Consider the following 18,114-nt stretch of genomic DNA (forward strand, 5'->3'; position numbering starts at 1 on the left):
CAGTGAACATTCAGCAAAACATGTAACACACAAAATGTGGATGCAATTCATTTTTATTTCCCAAAGATAGTTCGGAGTAGATTGTGCCCTCCTCTACATCCTGAACTATACTTTTCCAGGGGTAGTGTTGTTTAATTCCTAGCACTGCTTATTTTATTTATTTATTGGATTTCTTATACCGTCCACCACCGAAGGGCTCTGGACGGTGTACAACATGTAAAATTCAATAATATAAAACTCAATTACAACCATAAAACCAGTTTAAATTAATAAACTAATAAATACAATACAGACTTAGAATGCAGTCCTGTGCTTATTAATATAAGTGGAGAGTTGCATTGTGCAGAGTTGCATTGTTGGTGTGATTGTTCTGTGATTTATTTGCCCTGCTTAATCTGCAGAATAGCACAGCATAATGCAGTTCTCATAATTCACTATAGATGCTGTTTTATTTATCATAAAGACTTTTTCAGCCTGATCAAAGGATTTCTGTTTCAGTATAGGAACTCACATCAAATTCCAAGTCACAGAATATGTACTGCTGTTATTCTAGTGATGGTAGTAAGTCAAAGGTAGAAACAGACACCGTCTGTCCTAATGAAGGCATGACATTCAGCCCATAAAAATAATGAACAGATACTTTTCAGAATTTAGAGGTAGTTAAGAAAGCATTACATTTTTGGAATTTGATTGCTGGATTAATTTCTTACTCTTTTCTTTTTTATAAAGAAATGACTGCAGAGTATGCTTGCACAAGAAAACAGTTTAATAAGAAGCTAAGTGAATTTGGATTAATTCAGGTAACTGAGAAACTGTGGCTTGTTTATTTCAAAATAAACGTTTTTAAATCTTTTTTTAAAAAATGGGTTATATTTATATAAAAGTGTGTAGACCTGGTTTAAAACTGTATAAAATCTACATATCCTTGAAGGTATGTATGTGTGTATTTAGATTTATTGGCCGCTCTTCCCCATATAGGCTCAGAGCAGCTTACAGCATTAAAATATAACAGTAAGATCAATAAAATATGGTTATCTATTGTTAGGTCTTGGACCCTTAAGCCAATAAACGAACTCTGAAGTATTGATTAGTAGCGTTTATTGAATAGGCATCGAAGCACCACACTGGTAAACCCAGTTCTGATGAAGCTGGCATCCACAGTGCCCTTTATTCCCCCAAGCGAAACCCCCCCCCCTCCCGTTTTCCCAAGAATTTGTGAAAAACAGCCTTTGGAGCTACGGCCCCCCAAGGTTGCCAGCAGATGGCAAGAAAAAACCACCTGGCTTCCTGCCCCATGAGATAACAATGTAACATTGTTCCCATTGGACAGGAGGGCCAGGGAAAGCCTAGTAGTCTACAAGTACATGAAGCCATAAAGTGAAGATCAAGGAAAAATGCTTAGATGGAAGTGGATATATATAGCAGGCTGGTTACATATATCTTAATAGCAGCAGCAATTTGTTGTTTTAAGCAGTTATGTGTTTCTATGAATGCATCTCAATCACCTGGATAACATCCCCCTGACATCTATATACCAGCACCATAATCACTTCAGAGGGATAAACAATTCAATCAAGAATGTTCCCTCCCCCAAAATTCACATTCGTATAGGGAAGGAAAAAAGGAAGAGGAAAGGAAGGCCAGTTGAATGAATAAAAAGCATTACTGCCTCAGCCACTGGCTGGCAGAACTGCCCAAAGTCTCACAGGGCGCAGGTCTTACTAGATAGAGCATTCCACTGGGCTGGGTTCCTGGCCAAAAAGGATCTGGTTCTGGTTGAGGCCAGCTGGACAGCTTTCAGGCCAGGAATCACCAAGAAGTTGTTATTTGTGGAGAGTAATGATCTCTGGGGAACGTATTGATAGAGATGGTCCTGTAGATACAAAGACCCCAGACAATTTATGGCTTTGAAGGCTAGCACCAAAACCTTGAATCTGATTCATTGCTCCACCTTAAGCCAGTGCACTAACTGGATATCTGTCCACTATTGGTCCTGGACAACTGCATTTTGCACCAACTGGAGCTTCCAAAGCAGCCTGAAGGGCAGTCCTGCATATAGTGAATTGCAGTAATCCAGTCTAGAGGTGACCATTGCATGGATCACTGTGGCTGTCAGGTTGGGTCATGTATGGTGCCAACTACCTAGTCTGGTGAAGATGGTAAAACACCTGGTGGGTTACATTTGTGACATGTGCCTCCATTGACAGGAAGGCATCCAGGATCACTCCTAGACTTTTGACGGTCAGCATATGGGTTAACTGCACCCTGTGAAGAGTTGGAAGTTGGCTATCCCCATCTGCACTTCCCTTGCCCAGCCATAGGCCATCTTAAATGGATTTAGTTTCAGCCGACTCTGCTATAGCTATTATACCATGACCCCTATACAGCTGGCCAGAATATCTGGGAAGGGGGGGCATCTTGCTGGCTACCCATCAACAAATATAGCTGGGTGTCATCAGTGGACTGATCACAACCCAGCCTGAAGCTCCGGACCAACTTGGCAAGATAGCACATATAAATGTTAAATAACATTGGCGAGCAAATTCTCCCTTGTGGAATCCCACACACCAACAAATGATGTTACGAGGTTTTCTCCCAAATTACCACCCTCTGTCCCTAACCCTGGAAAAATGAGCACTACCACTTCAAGGGCTGACCTGCATACCTCAGCATTGGTGAGATGATGAGTCAAAAGATTGTGATTGACTAGGTTAAAAACTGCTGTCAGATCAAGTGATAACAGCAGGGCTGACCCATCTTGGTCCAGCTTCCTCCAGACATCATCTGTGAGGGCAACCAGAGTCATCTCCATTCCACAGCCAGGGCCAGATTGAAATGGGTCCAAGACCAATGTGTCCTTGAGGAAACCTAGATCTGCTCTGCAACTGCCCTCTCTACCACCTTACCCTGGAATGGAAAGTGGGACACTGGGTGGTAGTTGGAAGGAGCCAGTGGATCCAGTGATGGCTTTTTCCAGAGCTGCTCTATATATATGTCACTAAATACCGTGTGTGTGTGTGTGCATTATATAAAACGATGTTGATTTCTGAAATTATTGATTTCTGAATTGCTGTTGCCAGTTTTCCAGAAGGTTTAGAGATGAAAGGGCATTTCATTGAATTGTTTCTCTTTTATCAGGAAAAAATTGCCCTTATGGCTCGAAAAGCATACGTAATGGAGAGCATGGCATACTTGACTGCAGGGATGATGGACAAACCAGGGATTCCAGATTGCTCAATTGAAGCAGCCATGGTTAAGGTACGTTTTTGTTGTGCGTGCACAACAATTGTAAATTTCGTTGTGCGTGCACAATGACAATAAAATGCTTATGCTTATGCTTATTTTTCTGAAATACTGGTATCTAGCTACAGGCATCTGTACTAATTTATTTACTTTACTTACAGTTTGGATTTCTCACTGAGACTCAGAGTAGATTAAACACTGCAAATTTACAACATCCATACGTAGAGAAATCTAAAAAGCAAAGAGTAGATTGATGTGATCAATATGAGTAGACATCAGATGAGCAATGTACTAGGATTACAAAAACTTGAATGAACATAGTAGGTTATTAGGCACTATACAGAGTGTGGATGTAATGCAGAAAAATGCTGTTACGTCAGTGGAAAACAATGAAATAACAAGATAATACATGCAGCAAAATGGATAGTATGTCCTGTGCACATTGGTATAATCCACAGTCCCTTTCCCTTTATAAAGCACCTTCCCGAAACTGCGCTGTTAAAGCTTAGCCCTGTTAACTTTCTAGGTAAGCTTTCCCGAACAACATAATTTGCAGAATAACAGTAATGTGGGACCTTCCTGACTTTCCAGTTAGGCCATTCCACAAGGTGGGCGGCACGACAGGTAAAGCATGTATATGGGAAGTTCTTGATCTTGTCCATTTGCCAGGTGGCACCTGCTTAATTCTCTGAACAGGTGAGTGGTGCTGAACATAGAAGGGGAGATGGTCTTGGAGATACGAAGATTTGAGGCCATGCAGGGCTTTATGCATGACTAGTGGGCCTGGCTACGCATTGCTGTGGCAATTGTCCTCTCATCATAGTCCGCAACCCACACAAATGTCCATGCAGGTCCAATGATCCCCAGCATAGCCTTTTGGGGTGGTCAAATGGAATCTCTCTTTCCCTTTTCAATGTACATCGTTATATGGTGCTGTCTTTTTTTTTAGTATAAGGTAACCCTTTCCATTCCACAGCAGAACTGTCCAGAGTGCGAATTCCGCTGTCCCATGAGGCTGGTTGACATGCACAGTCCTGGCTTGGGTAAGGCAGAACTGGGCCAAGCAGACTGTCCCAGTCAGGCAGCAGAGGCAGGGTGGTGAGGCGCTCAGATCAAGGCCAGCTCCCTGCGTTCTTAAAGGGCCATGTGCCAAAGAAGTGGAGCCGGTAGTGTTGGTTTGCCCCCACCCCGCAGATTTTCTTAGAAGAAAAAGGCAAACTCCAGCTCGCTTTTAGTAAAAGAGAGCTGTGGTGAATATGGGTGAGGAAGTGGGTAAGTGGTGGTTGGATGTGAGGCAGGGCTGAGTGAGGTGTGTGAGGATGAGCTGGATCTGTATGAGAGTATGTGTGTTGTGTGGTAGCAGTGGGTGAGGCACAGAGAGTGAAAGTTACCTGCGTGTGAGGGGGGGGGAACCGCACCTGACGTCTCACACAGCAAAGTGTGTATGTGTTTCACTTCCAGTCGTATTACCTAACAGTATTACCTATTTCAGTGGTGGCGAACCTTTGGAACTCCAGATGTTATGGACTACAATTCCCATCAGCCTGTCCGGGCGCGGGTGGAGCGATAGTAGCCGCCCCCGCGCCCGGACTGAAGCCGGCGATCCTGAGGCCAGCTGGGCAGGGGGGTTCCTCGGGACCGGCGTGGAAACGCGTCAAAGTTTCGACGCGAGGATGCTTCAAAGAAACGAAGCTCCGTAGCTCCGGCCGTGCCCGGAGCGCAGCTGAGCCCGATCGGCTCGGCAGGGACGCGCTGCAGCTGGGCAGGGGGAGGGTTTTGAGTCTGGGAAGGGGATTTAAGGGAGAGCAAAGGGAAGCTCAGGAGCTGCCGCTGCAGCAGGGTGACGTGGGAGGGGTGTGGAGTGGTGGAAGGGCCAGACAGCTCGTGAGGAGGGTGCGTTGGGAGGGTGTGCCAGGGCCACCTCCCGTCAGGCAGCAGTTGCTCATCCAGTGAGGCAACTGGGTGTGGCACGTCAGCTGTCTAGCCAACTCCGGCTGTTAGTGAGGCAACTGCGGCGGGGCTGGGCCTGACACGCGGGGGGGGGGGGGGGTTAGGGAAAAGACAGCTGGAGAAGCCAGAGGGGGCAGCCTTCAACACCAGGCGCCCTGTGGGCTAAATTGTTTCTTGGCCCCTCGGGCCAATTGGAAAAGAACATCTCTGGGGAGGACAACCCCCAGGACAGGGAGGGAGGGAAGGTTCCATTGCCCAAGGGCCCTGCGCAGGGAGGGAAAGCGCCACACAGCCCCAATTGGCTATGCTGGCAGGGGCTGATGGGAATTGTAGTCCATAACATCTGAGTGCCAAAGGTTCGCCACCACGGACCTATTTACTATTTTCAGTGCTCATCTCTGGCCATCTGTGCGAACATTGTAAGGGCATATCAACCTCTCAGGCCACAGACATGCTGCACGAACATTCTAAGGGTGACAGTTAAATACAGCCAGCTTCCTGGCCTGGTGCGCCAGGAAAAAGAAGTTTTACCTGGCTCAGGTATGGACTTTCGGCTATTTGAAGGTCCGATTACCTGCCCGCAACAGGGAGGAACGTCATGTGAAAATTTGGGGGCGATCCGTCCAGCAGCTTCTGAGAGAGACCATCAGGGACCATCAGGGACAAACACACGTTTAGATTTTTATATATATAGATAGTTGTAACTTTGGATTTAATCTGGTACCTGATGTCTGCCAATGGAGTGACTTCAGAATGAGTGTAATGTGTACCCCATGACCAGCTCCTAATATGAGGATTTATGTGATAATTAACAAAGGATGTCAGCAGAAGGGTATGTGCTTGTTTTATTGGTCTGCTTTTCCCTCTGTGGCTTCCTCCTATGTGGATATGACTGTTATGTGTATTTTGTCCATCCATGAAGATATTTGCTTGAAGTGAAAATGAATCCTGAAGTTCAGCAAGAAACTTGTGGTATTTAAGATCATGAGAGTCGTTCCTTGTCCTGATTTGAAATTTCCAAGTCAGAACAGCAGTAGCCCTGAAGATTTATAGTGGTGTTGCCGTGTATTTGATCTGGTGGATAAGGCAGTATATTCTTGTAAGAGTTGTGATCTGGTGTAGAGTTAAGGTGTATAAATGGCTATTATTTTTTTATGTAGGCCTACCTTTGACAAAGACTTTAAGTTGGGTTTCATGCTTCCCCCCCCCCTCATCCCAGTACAGTACTGGCAAGAATAAAGTTGTAATGAAATGCTCCAATTTGTTTCTTTGTTCAGCTGTCCTACTATAGTAGGGGAGTAATTATCTGGCCCCTGAACAATAACTTTAAAATAACTTTGTGAAGCCTACCTGGAGACCTTGGGCTAGTCACAGTTCTCACAGAACGCTCTCAGCCCCACCTACCACAAAGGTGTCTGTTGTGGGGAGAGGAAGGGAAAGAAGTTTGTAAACTGCCTTGAGTCTCCTTGCAGGAAAGCAAGGCGGGGTATAAATCCAAACTACTACTACTCTTCTTCTTCTAGTTAAAGAGAATATGGTAGTTATTTTTGCAATAATAATTTGGATTATTTTGTTACTGGCAGGTGTTTAGTTCTGAAAGTGCATGGGTTTGTGTCAGTGAAGCTTTACAAATCCTCGGTGGCCTTGGCTACATGAAAGATTATCCATATGAGCGCTATCTCCGGGATTGCAGAATACTTCTGATTTTTGAGGCAAGTATTACTACTCCTATTTTATAAATTCAAATCCAGTTTTAGATTACTAGCATAAAGCTGGGGAAGAAGAACGTGATGCCTTGTGGCCTCTTGAGTGTCACTGGATCTCTCCCCCATTCCAGATACTGTCCTGCATTTGATACTTTTCATTATAAGGTAGTCTTCATGGCATATAGATTGTGGAACCTGGCTGTACCCCACTGGCCATGCATAGGATGCCAGGGTAACAGCTGCTCTGTAAATTAGTGCTTGCTTTGTCACAGCAGCCAGAGCACAACATTTGGACTGGTCTGTCTGGTATTTCCAAAATGATATCTGCGCATTTCCTTCCAGTCACCTATGTTGGCCCATTCACCTTGGGAGCATTTTCTCTTGCTTGTCAGAACAGAAATAATAATTGTTGCAGTAGGGACCCCTGTTTAGAAGGTGTTTTGCTTACCAACTCAGTTGAATTCATAGCTGCAGAACAGAGTTAGGAGCAAGAAAAATACATAAGCCCATGGACTAAACTGATTTTGTGCAAAGACTTAATCTGAAGAATTTTGTAAGCTATAGCTTCACATAATGAGATCGATCCTTTAGTGAAGGCTTGTGATTGCAGTTCGGAGACATTAACAGTTAATAGAGAATTCTGATATGATAGAGAACCAGTGCTAAGCTCTCTCAGTTTAGTTTCCTCAGCTTCTGCCTCATTTCCAACTTTCCTTCTGTAAGAATAGTTGAATAGCAGAAGGGAAAGATGTCAAATACTCTGTAGACCGTGAAGTTTTCATATTTTTGTATTTACTAGTAACTGGAACTGAAACCTGGAGAAGCTATCCAGGAAGGCTGATTACATGTGGAGCCTCTGGCCAATTATGTACTCATGACAAGCTTTGCAGTGAGGGTTCATTCCCTTCAGGACTGATTCTTTCTATCGTGCATGTTTTAGCCTCTTTAGATCCCCTGCACCATGGGTCAGACTCTTGTCAAGGTTTCCAAAACCTAGTAAAGCCCAACTTTTCCTCCTGGTTCACAGGGAAAATGAAAGGAATCAGTATGAGTTTCACTTTCCCCTGGGCTTTCTTTGTCCTCCCGGCTTTCCTCTCCCACCCATCAGCAGTTCTTCCATCAGGGATATAGCAAGGAAGTGGGGGTAGGCAAAAATGGGCAAATCTGCATGGCTGGGGGATGCTGCAACCGGCAAACCACAGGACAAACCCACTGCGAAGTACACAGCTGTCAAGAAGGGTTAAGTGCACAAAAGCCCTCTGTTAAACAGTGTTTGGCCATCAGGTTCAACAGACCATCAGATAATCCACCTTATTCGATTAGTTAGCACTGACAATTCCAGCCTGGCTCTGAATGCTCTCAAGTGCATTTGCTGCTGAGCATAATATTGTTTATGATTAAAAGTGAATATGTAAAGTGCATCAGTTCTGCTTGGCATTCTCAGTCAATGTATATAATAATTTTAGTTAGCTAGTTATTCAGCCATCTGTTCACTTTGAAAGGTTTAATTGCTATAGCAACACCTGCTAAAAGTATAGTTTTCTCTTTGTCAGAATTTTATTATATCGTTTAGAACTGAACACTATTAAAATGTGCTTTGCTACTAAGACTTTGTGCAGGTGTCTGATTGTTCTTTCAGACTCTAAGGAAAGTTTTGGAACATTGGTGTTGCCTGCTTTATGCATAACTTACAAGACTTCTGGAGGTATACCATGAAAAGAAAATGCAATTTAGCAAAACTACTGTGAGCTTTCCCTTTCCTTGCCAGATAATTGCAAACAGAGAATTGTTAGTGTGCCACAACCACTTAGCAGATTTCGTGTTTGATGAAAGGACTAATTTCCAAATCAGTATTGCTGTTCCTTCCAAAATGGTGTTCTGTGTCATTAATTTCAATATTTCAAAGTCTTATTAAATATAACTTCTGTGTTACTTCCATCTTGAAGAAGAATTAGAACTGAAAGGTAGTTTCTGGAGTTGAAATTTAAAGGGAGCTCAATAAAGAAAAATACAGAACTAGATTTGGTTTCAGGCTTTTTTCAGATTTTTTCTTTACCAAACCAAAAAAAAAAAACCCCCAGTTATATACCTAGACAAATATACCTGGAGCTGAAAAAGCTGAATAGCATCCAACTTTTGCATCTTTTTAAATCCCTGCTGCCACCTCTGGGCAAGCTCAGCATGGCATGGAACTCTCTCCCCTACTTTATGGGAAATTTCTGGGTTAAAGAAACCCGAAAACAAAATTCACGGATAATTTTTATGGGTGCTCATGCCTATAACAGAACACCTTTTCTGCTTACAATGGATTAGATTCAATCAACCACAAAATGAGGTAGTTGGCGGGGGGGGGGGTGGATCTTTGTCCCTTTCCACTGCAGTTCCTCTATACTTACTAAAAGAAGTACTCCTGAAAATTAGGGGATCCCCAAGATTGATGTAGAATGTGGCATGTGAGAGGGGAGGCATGATTATAAGGAGGAATTAAAAGACATACTGCTTCTGTTTTCTCAGTTATGTGACCCCCAAATGACTTGCAACCCAAAAAAAAAAAAGACAGGAACAGCAGCGTTCATCCAGGGATGTTCCTGGATTCGTATACTGCTCCTTCAGAGGCTTGCTCTGTGAGCCAGTGGTGCTAAGACCAAGAGCTCTTTTGTCATCCTTTGTTCTGTGCCCAAGGATTTGTGTCTCTGGCCACATCCAAGCTACATGAACAGGAGGCAGACTTCCACCCCTGTTAAAAAAAAATCTGATGCAGTCGGTAAAGTTATTTGTCTGCTTTTTCCACCTTTGATGTTGTGGATGTTTGAATTTCTGTTACATGCTAAACAAGTTTTTTTTTAATTTTTCAGTTCCCATTTTTGAGGACAGCATGAGTGAATTTGCAAAAAGATGTTTTTAATCCTAGAATTTCTATTAAAAAAATCCCCAAGAAATACACTGAATTCAAAGTCTTGTAGTAGTGCCAACATTCATTACTCTTCCCATTTATATCTGAGAAAGAAGAAAATTGGTTTTGACAAGGTTCCCCATGCTGTTCTGATGGGGGAAAGAAGCTGTGAGAGAATACCAGAGGACACCAATAGGGACACTCCTGTAGACTGCTAAATTTGAGATGCAGATCTTTTAAACAACATGTCTGTTTAGAAGTTTAATAAGAAATGTTGATGGACAATTAACTGTGTTTCAAATGTGGGCAGGGAAGAGTTTTTTTAAAATTGGAACTTCTCTGTAGCTTCCTACTAAATGTGCGAAATGTAGTACACTTCATATTTGTCTAAACCAGGGGTCGGGAACCCGCGGCTCGCGAGCCGCATGCGGCTCTTCCGCCGCTGTTCTGCGGCTCCATGAGCCGAGACGCTGGGCCCATCTTCGCCCGCCCTGCAAGCAGCAGGGCGGGCGCATCACTCGCCCGCAGCCATCTAGGCCGCGCCGCTGGCTTCCCCTCCTGCCCGCCCCGCTGGTTGCGAGGCGGGTACTCTCCCGGCGGCCAGCCAGGCCGAGCCACCAGACCCATCTTCGCCCGCCCTGCAAGCAGCAGCAGTATGACATTCGCCAGCGGCGTCGATACGCAGCCATTCCCTGCCCACCCCGCTGGTTGTGAGGCGGGCGTTCTCCCGGCGGCCGGCCAGGCCGAGCCCTTCTTCGCCCGCCCTGCAAGCAGCAGGGCGGGCGCATCACTCACCCGCGGCCAGCCAGGCCGCGCTGCGGGCTTCGCCTCCTGCCCGCCCCGCTGGTTGCGAGGCGGGCGCTCTCCCGGCGGCCGGCCAGGCCGAGCCGCCGGACCCATCTTCGCCCGTCCTGCAAGCATGTTTCCTTACCATGTTTCCTTGCAAACTTACTGGAATAGTGATTGATTGAGCTCTTGTTTTAGGAGAGCCCAACCTTCACTTTCCCTTCCAGCAGTCTTGCCCATGGAATAACTCTCATCATCCCTCTGAGTTTATTAGTCTTCCATACGAAAATCTAATTGACACATGTGGCTACAAACTTCCTTGGTCCCCAGTAAGTTGGCAACATATGAATCCAAATGGATTCTCCCAGTAAGTTGGCAACATAAGAATCCAAATGGGTTCTCCCAGTAAATTGGTTCTCCCAGTAAGTTGGCAACTAAAAGGTAATGTAAGGTAATAGTAAGGTAATGTTTTCAATAAATCTTCCTCAATAAATTAATAGCTCTTGCTGTTAATTTACAGCACAAAATGGCTAGTGCTTTGTAGCTGAATAGGGGATTAGAGAATTGTTCCATCTTTTATACCCCTTGAAGGTAACATTGGCAAGAGCTATTTATTTGCTGAGGAAGATAGGTTGAAAATGTGACCTTACCATGGAGCACGTTCTTGTTTCCAACTTGCCATGGCTACACAGAAGCACAGTAATGTGAATGGCTAATTAGATTTAAAAACTGCTGTGCAAGAAGTGGCTGTCATACTGCTGTCATATAAGAATTTTTCCACAGTCTAACAGGCTGACTTTATTTATTGATTACATCAATATCAGTTCTGACAAGGCCTTTCATCTGATACTTCCTGCATTTCATGGCCTTTTGACACTTTTGTTTTGTTTGTTTTTTCTCTTAACCTCATATATAAATGTCTGCCTAGTGGGGATCCAATACATGCATCTGACAAACAGGCTGTACTCCATGCTGGAATAAAATCTTGTTCGTCTTTGAAGTGCTGCAAGACTCCTATTGTTGTACCCCCTAGTAGCATCTACCACTTTCTATGTATGACTTGTACCATTTCGCTCCACCTTTCAGCTGAGTGGCTTTTTACAAAATGTAAACAAAGGTATGCTTTGTCTCATTAGTGAAATTCTGAAAATACCTACATCTTCAAATGGATTTCAGTAATAACAGGAAAAATTCAGTCTGCCAGAAAAATTACTGTTACCTAAAGTCAGCCTTCCTCATGCAGTTTTTTTTCAAATGTGTGTGTACAACTCAAGCCCCATAGATTTTACATGCCATGTTTCATGTTGATAAGGCATACTGTATCAATATAAGTAATTAAACCGATTTTATCTAAGAATGTTTCATGTCTTAACTATAGGACATCTACCATGGTTCTATGACAATTAATATTTTCATTCTTTAAGTTATCTAACTGCAATTCGTTCTTCACGTAGTTGTAACAGTTCCATGTAAATAACTGTTTGGCAATTTCATGTTCAGATGGCCTAAGAAAATGTTTCCTTTTTCAGGGAACAAATGAAGTTCTACGAATGTATATTGCTCTGACAGGAATGCAGCATGCAGGCAAACATTTAACCGAAAAAATCAAGTAAGTCGAGTTTGGAAACAAAGCTCATAGACCAATGCCACACAGCCCAGGAAACCTACAGCAGCTAGTTGATTCTGCCCCTGATTCTAACCCTGAGAATGTTCCCTGTACATGGCCCACCCATCCTAGTGGAGAGGAAGGAGGGGGAGGGGTGGCATGCAAGGGAAGGGGAGGGAGGGCTGGCATGCAAGGGAGAGGAGGAAAAATGAAAATTATTAGGTGGGAACAGATGTGGAAGGGAGGGTTGGAGTAAGATTTTCTCAAAAGATTATTTCTAATGCAAATAATCATTCTCTCATTTTGATAGAGTAAAGCATTGTATAGATTCCTGTTGTATTTCATACATATATGTAGTTCCTTTCTGTTATTGCATTGTGGATGGTTTAAGTTCAGCTCCCTATACTATAATGTACACAATACAAAAAGAAAAGGAACTAGGAAAGCAAGAGGCCAACAAATAAATATGGCAGTAGTTGGAAGAAGCGCATCAGGCCTGACCATGTGGCTCTTGTGCATTGTTAATGTGCAAACAGTAATGCTGTGCAAAACACCTTAGCCCAGTTGATGAGTTGAATGAGCCATTGTTGCCATTGGTGTATGATGAGTGAGAAGCTTTATATGTAGATAATTTTGTACATATGAAAGGTAGTTGGAATAAAATTGGGTAATGGGAGTGGGGCGACGAGAATTGAGAAATGACTTTGCCATTAACTGTGCAAATTAACTATGTCCAGAAGAGACAGATTAACTTTGCAGTAACTGTCTAAACTTGAAGCAGCCTGTATATTTTAATCCCACAGGGAAATCAAGAAGGGAGATGTGGGAGTGGCATTGGGAATGTTTGTGAAGAGGATCCGTGACAGCTTGGGCCGAAAAGTAGATTTAGGACTTCTGGGTAAAGATGGTAAAAGTGGAGTAGTACATCCCAGTCTGGAAGTAAGTAATACATGCAGGTATTGTAATATTTAATGGCTGGTTTTTATTTTCTGAAACAGTGTTTCTTAAAATTCTGGGGTTTGATTTTTTAGTGCCAGTTCAGTGTGAAATTCCTCCATGGGATGCAGGTTGTGCCTGGATTGATGAATGCTGGTGAGAACTAGGCTGGGCACACTATGTGTAGCTCCCCTGCACATCTATCTGCATTCTTTCACAGGATTGTATATCACATGGTGGAATTTGTCACTGTCAAGTTACCCTTGGAGTTTGAAACCAGAGCCTATTTTTCTAGCCTCCATGGTATGACAGCTGATCTGTCCAGAGGAACTGCCTCCACTTGAGGTTTGTTTTCCTTTACCTTAAATCGCCATCCAGTATTTTTTTTTCTTCTGTTAAAATGTGGTCTGTGTTTTTCCAGTTTTCCCTTCCTTTTTCCAAGTTATCCTAACATAAGATCAGCGTGCAGCACTCAGTGCAATGGGGCAAAATCTATTAGTCTTTTGATTTCCCATAACTACTCCTTTAGCGTGCATCCTTTTGTCACACATGCCTTCAGAATAAGTCCTGATGCTGTTCCCCTAAGCACTGTATCATTTAAGTTGTTCTGTCATTTTGCCTCTTGGCATACTTCCTATTCCTCACTCCTACCTTCTGCTTTATCTGCTCTGAACTGTATCATTCACACTGGCACAAGGTTTGATGAACAAGTGACCTTGAGATTTCTTCTTCAGCTATGATACTGATAGTTACATTTTTGTTCTGTTCAGATCCAAGTGAGAGCTGGGATCCAGACTGCATGTTTAAGTGTGGTTGTTTGTCTTTGTGTCACCTGCTGGCTAGGGATGTATTTGGCAGAGTAGAATAGGGCAAGAATCATGCCACAGTGAATAGGATTTGGGAAAGAGGCAAATATTGAGATGAAAGAAAAAGTACAGGGAAAGGGGAGGAACATCAGACATTTGCAGACTTTTGCCCTTTCGGTTCTTCATCCAGCTGCGGTGATGTTGCTGACCTCCTGCTGGGCTACAACATCCTGCTGGGCTACAACAACACTTTTTTAAATGCTTGGTCAATTGCAGGCAAAACAGCAGTAATCCAGTTTAATTCTTGATGAGATGACTGACTTGGCATATATCACTAAAACTTGACTGGGGAAGGAGAAGGAGTTAACCTATCCCAACTGAGCTCTTCAGGGTACTCAGTGATGCATCAGCATAGGCTTAGTGGACATAGAGGAGGTCTTACATGGAAAATGCTGGGGGGAACAATTAGGACTAATAAAAGGAAACATTTCTTCACACATCGCATGATTGGTGTTTGGAATATGCTACCACAGGAGGTGGTGATGGCCACTAACCTGGATAACTGTAAAAGGGGCTTGGACAGATTTACGGAGGAGAAGTTAATCTATGGCTACCAACCTTGATCATCCTTGATCTGAGATTGCAAATGCCTTAGCAGACCAGGTGCTCTGGAGCAGGAGCAGCAGCAGCAACAGCAGCAGCAGCAGCAGCAGCAGAAGGCCATTGCTTTCACATCCTGCATGTGAGCTCCCATAGGCATCTGGTGGGCCACTGCAAGTAGCAGAGTGCTGGACTAGATAGACTCTGGTCTGATCCAACAGGCTGTTTCTTATGTTCTTGCTGTAGTATCTTGGGATTCTGCCCTCGTGGCTCGATCCCTGTCCAGAACTCTGCTGATTTTGCTAGTGTTTATCTAGTGCTGGGAATGTGAGAAAGGGTTGGGATTTTGTTGGTTTACTACCCACCCTTCTGCCCTACTGTTTCCTTACCTGAGCTGGTGTTAGTTTTGGAAGTGATATTAAAGACTGTTAGGCTAGTTTTCCAGGTGGTCTTCAGCGTTCATGGTGAGACTGTCCTGTTGGGGACAACTCAGAATTTCATGTTCTTCATGACAACCATGGACCTGTATCAGGTAACAACAGGCCCCACATGCTATGCAGGTCACCCTTTGTTTGGGGTTCGGCTCTAGGAAGGAAGAAGGTAATCTGATGGTAGGGAAGTTAAAGATGGTCTTGTGGTCATGGTCAGATCACTTATTGGGGTTTAGACTTAAATGGTTACCAAGACTCTGCAGGGGTGGGGGATCAATAAAGGAAATTTTCCTGCTGGTATGGCTAGGATTCTGTCAATGCCAATTGACTGCTGGAATGAGGAAATGACCTGGGCAATTGAAACTATCACTCCTGGGCGCCCTCTCCCAGATTTAAAAGCTCAGACAGTTCATTTACTGTGGATGATGAAAAGACAATGGAAGTGGCTAGAGCAACAGCGGAGAAAGTCTGGGAACAAATCTGACAATGAACAAGCTAGAACTTATTTTAAAGTCTACTCTGTAGCGGTGATGATGGTGTAGAAAGAATATTTCTCTATCACCATTGCATTTTGTTAGGATTTTACAAGTGCCTTCTTCTTTCAGTCAAACAGGAGTTAACTGTTGAATTCACATGACTAGAATTACATGAGCTTCTGGAAAGATCTCTCTGCTTCCTCTTGCAGCTGAAGAGGAGAGACAGGCACAGATAGACTGAACAGATATCCAGACTGAGCACTTGCATAGATAGAGTTTGCTGTTCCTACATTTAGTGTAACTTTGTTATCCAGTAAAGATCTATAAAACAACATGCTCTCTGCTGTATTATTTACTCTGCTAATTCATTGCAATACAACACAATTTTTGTCAGGGCCTGTTGGGTTGCAGCCTGCAGGAGGAAGTGTGACCTGTTGTACAACCCACTCTGATCATTTAACTAATCACTTTGTGGGTAAAATCTGCAGCATCTGTTCCAACTTGAATTCCATATTAGCAGTGACAGGTTCAGATGTCCTTGGGTGTCACTTTGTCTGGTTGTGTAAGATGCCTTTCAACATGTGCAGTCTGAGGGTGTGGACAGGATTCCTGGAAGTTTAAGATCTACCACCTGTTTATGATTCCTGTTCCTCCTGGCTGCTTATATCTGCTGGGAGGGGGTACTGGTGTACTGGAGTCCAGGAGACAGTAAATGCCTCCCTGAGACAGAGGGTGGTCACCCCTGCCTTGAAGTGGGCTTCAATCTGGTTTGGGACTTGGTCACAGAAATGAAATGGCCTGGTTGCCCTGGTGGATAACCAGCACTGCGAGATAGACGGGAGAGTGCAACCCTGTCAGTTCTCCTGGGTTTTTCTGTGGCTTTTGATACTATCAGTCATGGTATCCTTCTGGATCGCTTTTCAGGATTGGAACTTGGAAGCACTGTTCTGTAGTGGTTTTAGCCCTACCTAAAAAGTAAGTTCTAGAGGGTAGTGCTGGGGATTTCTGCTCTGCCCCTTGGCCCCTAGCCTCCAGACTCCCACAAGGTTCCGTCTTGCCCCTATGCTTTTCAACGTCTATGTAAAGCCACTGGGAGACATCATCCAGAGATTTGGGCTGAGTTGCCCTTAATATGCAGGAAAAACAGCTCTATCTTGCGCTCCCAGAAGATACAGTGGAGGCTCTGGAAACCATAAACAGGGTCCTAAAACATGAAGACTAACAAACTGAAATGTACTCTCAACCAAATGGCCGTTACTGGAGAAGGGCGCGGGGAGATTTGACCCAGGGATTGGGATATCTTCTGTTCTGACTGGTGTTAACACTCCCCCCAAAGGAGCAGGTTTGTAGCTTGGTGGTGCTATTGAACCTGGGCCTCCTGTTAGATAAACAGATAACAATGGTGGCAGGCATGCTTTCCACCAACTCCAGCTGTGGCCCTTCCATGGTAGGGAAAATCTTGCTACTGTGATACATGCCCTGGTAACATCTAGATTAGATTACTGAAGTGTGCTCTGTATGAAGATGTCCTTGAAATCTGCCCAGAGGGTATGTTTGATACAGAATGCTGTGGTTAGAATGTTGGCTGGAATGGTTTGTAGGGACTATATCACTTTAGTCTTATTCCATCTGCACTGGCTCCCAGTTTGCTCTCAGGCCCAATTCAAGTTGCTGGAATTGACCTTTAGAACTCTATGTGGCGTGTTGTATGCGCAAGCATACTTTGAGAACCGTTTGCTCCCATACTTACCCCTCCACCCCAGTCATCTTCAGACATCCTTCTTTGGGTGCTCCTGCCAGGTCATGCTTGACAGGTGGCAACCTGAGAAAGGGTCTTCTTGGTGTTGGTGCCAAAACTTTGAACTTCCTTCCCAGGGAGATTAATCTAACTCCCACCATTATTGTCTTCCACCAGTGGATGAAGGCCTTTTTTTTGTTCTTTTTTATGCACTCCAGTAACTGTTGGCCCTCCTTCCTTATTGCCTTATGTGTGATTATCTTTTTAGATGTTTTTATCAAATTATTTTGATATATATTTTAAAGGTTGTTTTAAGGTTGAACTGTTTTAAGGTTTTGATGTTCACTGCCTTGGGAACAACATTTAGGTGGAAAAGCAGCATAGAAATGTTACAAATAAATATCGCTGGAAATTGGAACTTAACTAGCTATAGTATCAGTACATTATAGCTAATGGTTCTTTTGAAACCTGTACATTATAGCTAATGGTTCTTTTGAAACCTGTACATTTGTTTTTAACAAAGGTGTTTGTAACATAATCTATTTCCCAATGGCAGTTTCCCTTTTGAGACTTCTAAATCTTCTTTTTGTAAAAGGCAGTACTTACGTTGAGCCGGCATAAGAGGCAAATACGCAGGCAAGGGGGCACTGCACGGCTCCACAGTGCCCAGACCTCCAGGCTTTGACAGCATCTGGAGGGGACAAGATCTCGTGCCAGAGGGTGGGGGCTGTCCAGGGGCATTTCCAAAGGCAGAGCCGGCTGTAGTCATTTTCGAAAGGGCTTTCAGCCAAGAAATGGCCCCCATGTTGGTGGCAGAATTATGACATGAAAAAGCATATTGTAACTCTGTTGCTTTGATTGGGTTTCTGGACGGCAGGACTTTTTCTCTGTTTTCACCCTTTGTGCGCAACATAGAACCTCTTTGAAGGCAATGGGACTGTGG

The 18,114-nt window shown here is 43.9% G+C and overlaps 1 protein-coding gene across 1 annotated transcript in view; it reads left to right on the top strand.

The window, feature by feature from the left end:
• The window catches only part of ACAD9 (acyl-CoA dehydrogenase family member 9), a 39,709-nt gene that overhangs the window by 16,841 nt on the left and 4,754 nt on the right, over positions 1–18,114 (top strand). Inside the window, exons 10-14 of the mRNA XM_048491790.1 lie at positions 730–800; positions 3,139–3,258; positions 6,777–6,905; positions 12,108–12,187; positions 12,988–13,123. Coding sequence (XP_048347747.1) covers positions 730–800; positions 3,139–3,258; positions 6,777–6,905; positions 12,108–12,187; positions 12,988–13,123 — 536 coding nt within the window. The remainder of the gene's footprint in view (positions 1–729; positions 801–3,138; positions 3,259–6,776; positions 6,906–12,107; positions 12,188–12,987; positions 13,124–18,114) is intronic.

This window comes from Sphaerodactylus townsendi, linkage group LG03, assembly GCF_021028975.2.
Source record: "Sphaerodactylus townsendi isolate TG3544 linkage group LG03, MPM_Stown_v2.3, whole genome shotgun sequence".
Lineage (NCBI taxonomy): Eukaryota > Metazoa > Chordata > Lepidosauria > Squamata > Sphaerodactylidae > Sphaerodactylus > Sphaerodactylus townsendi.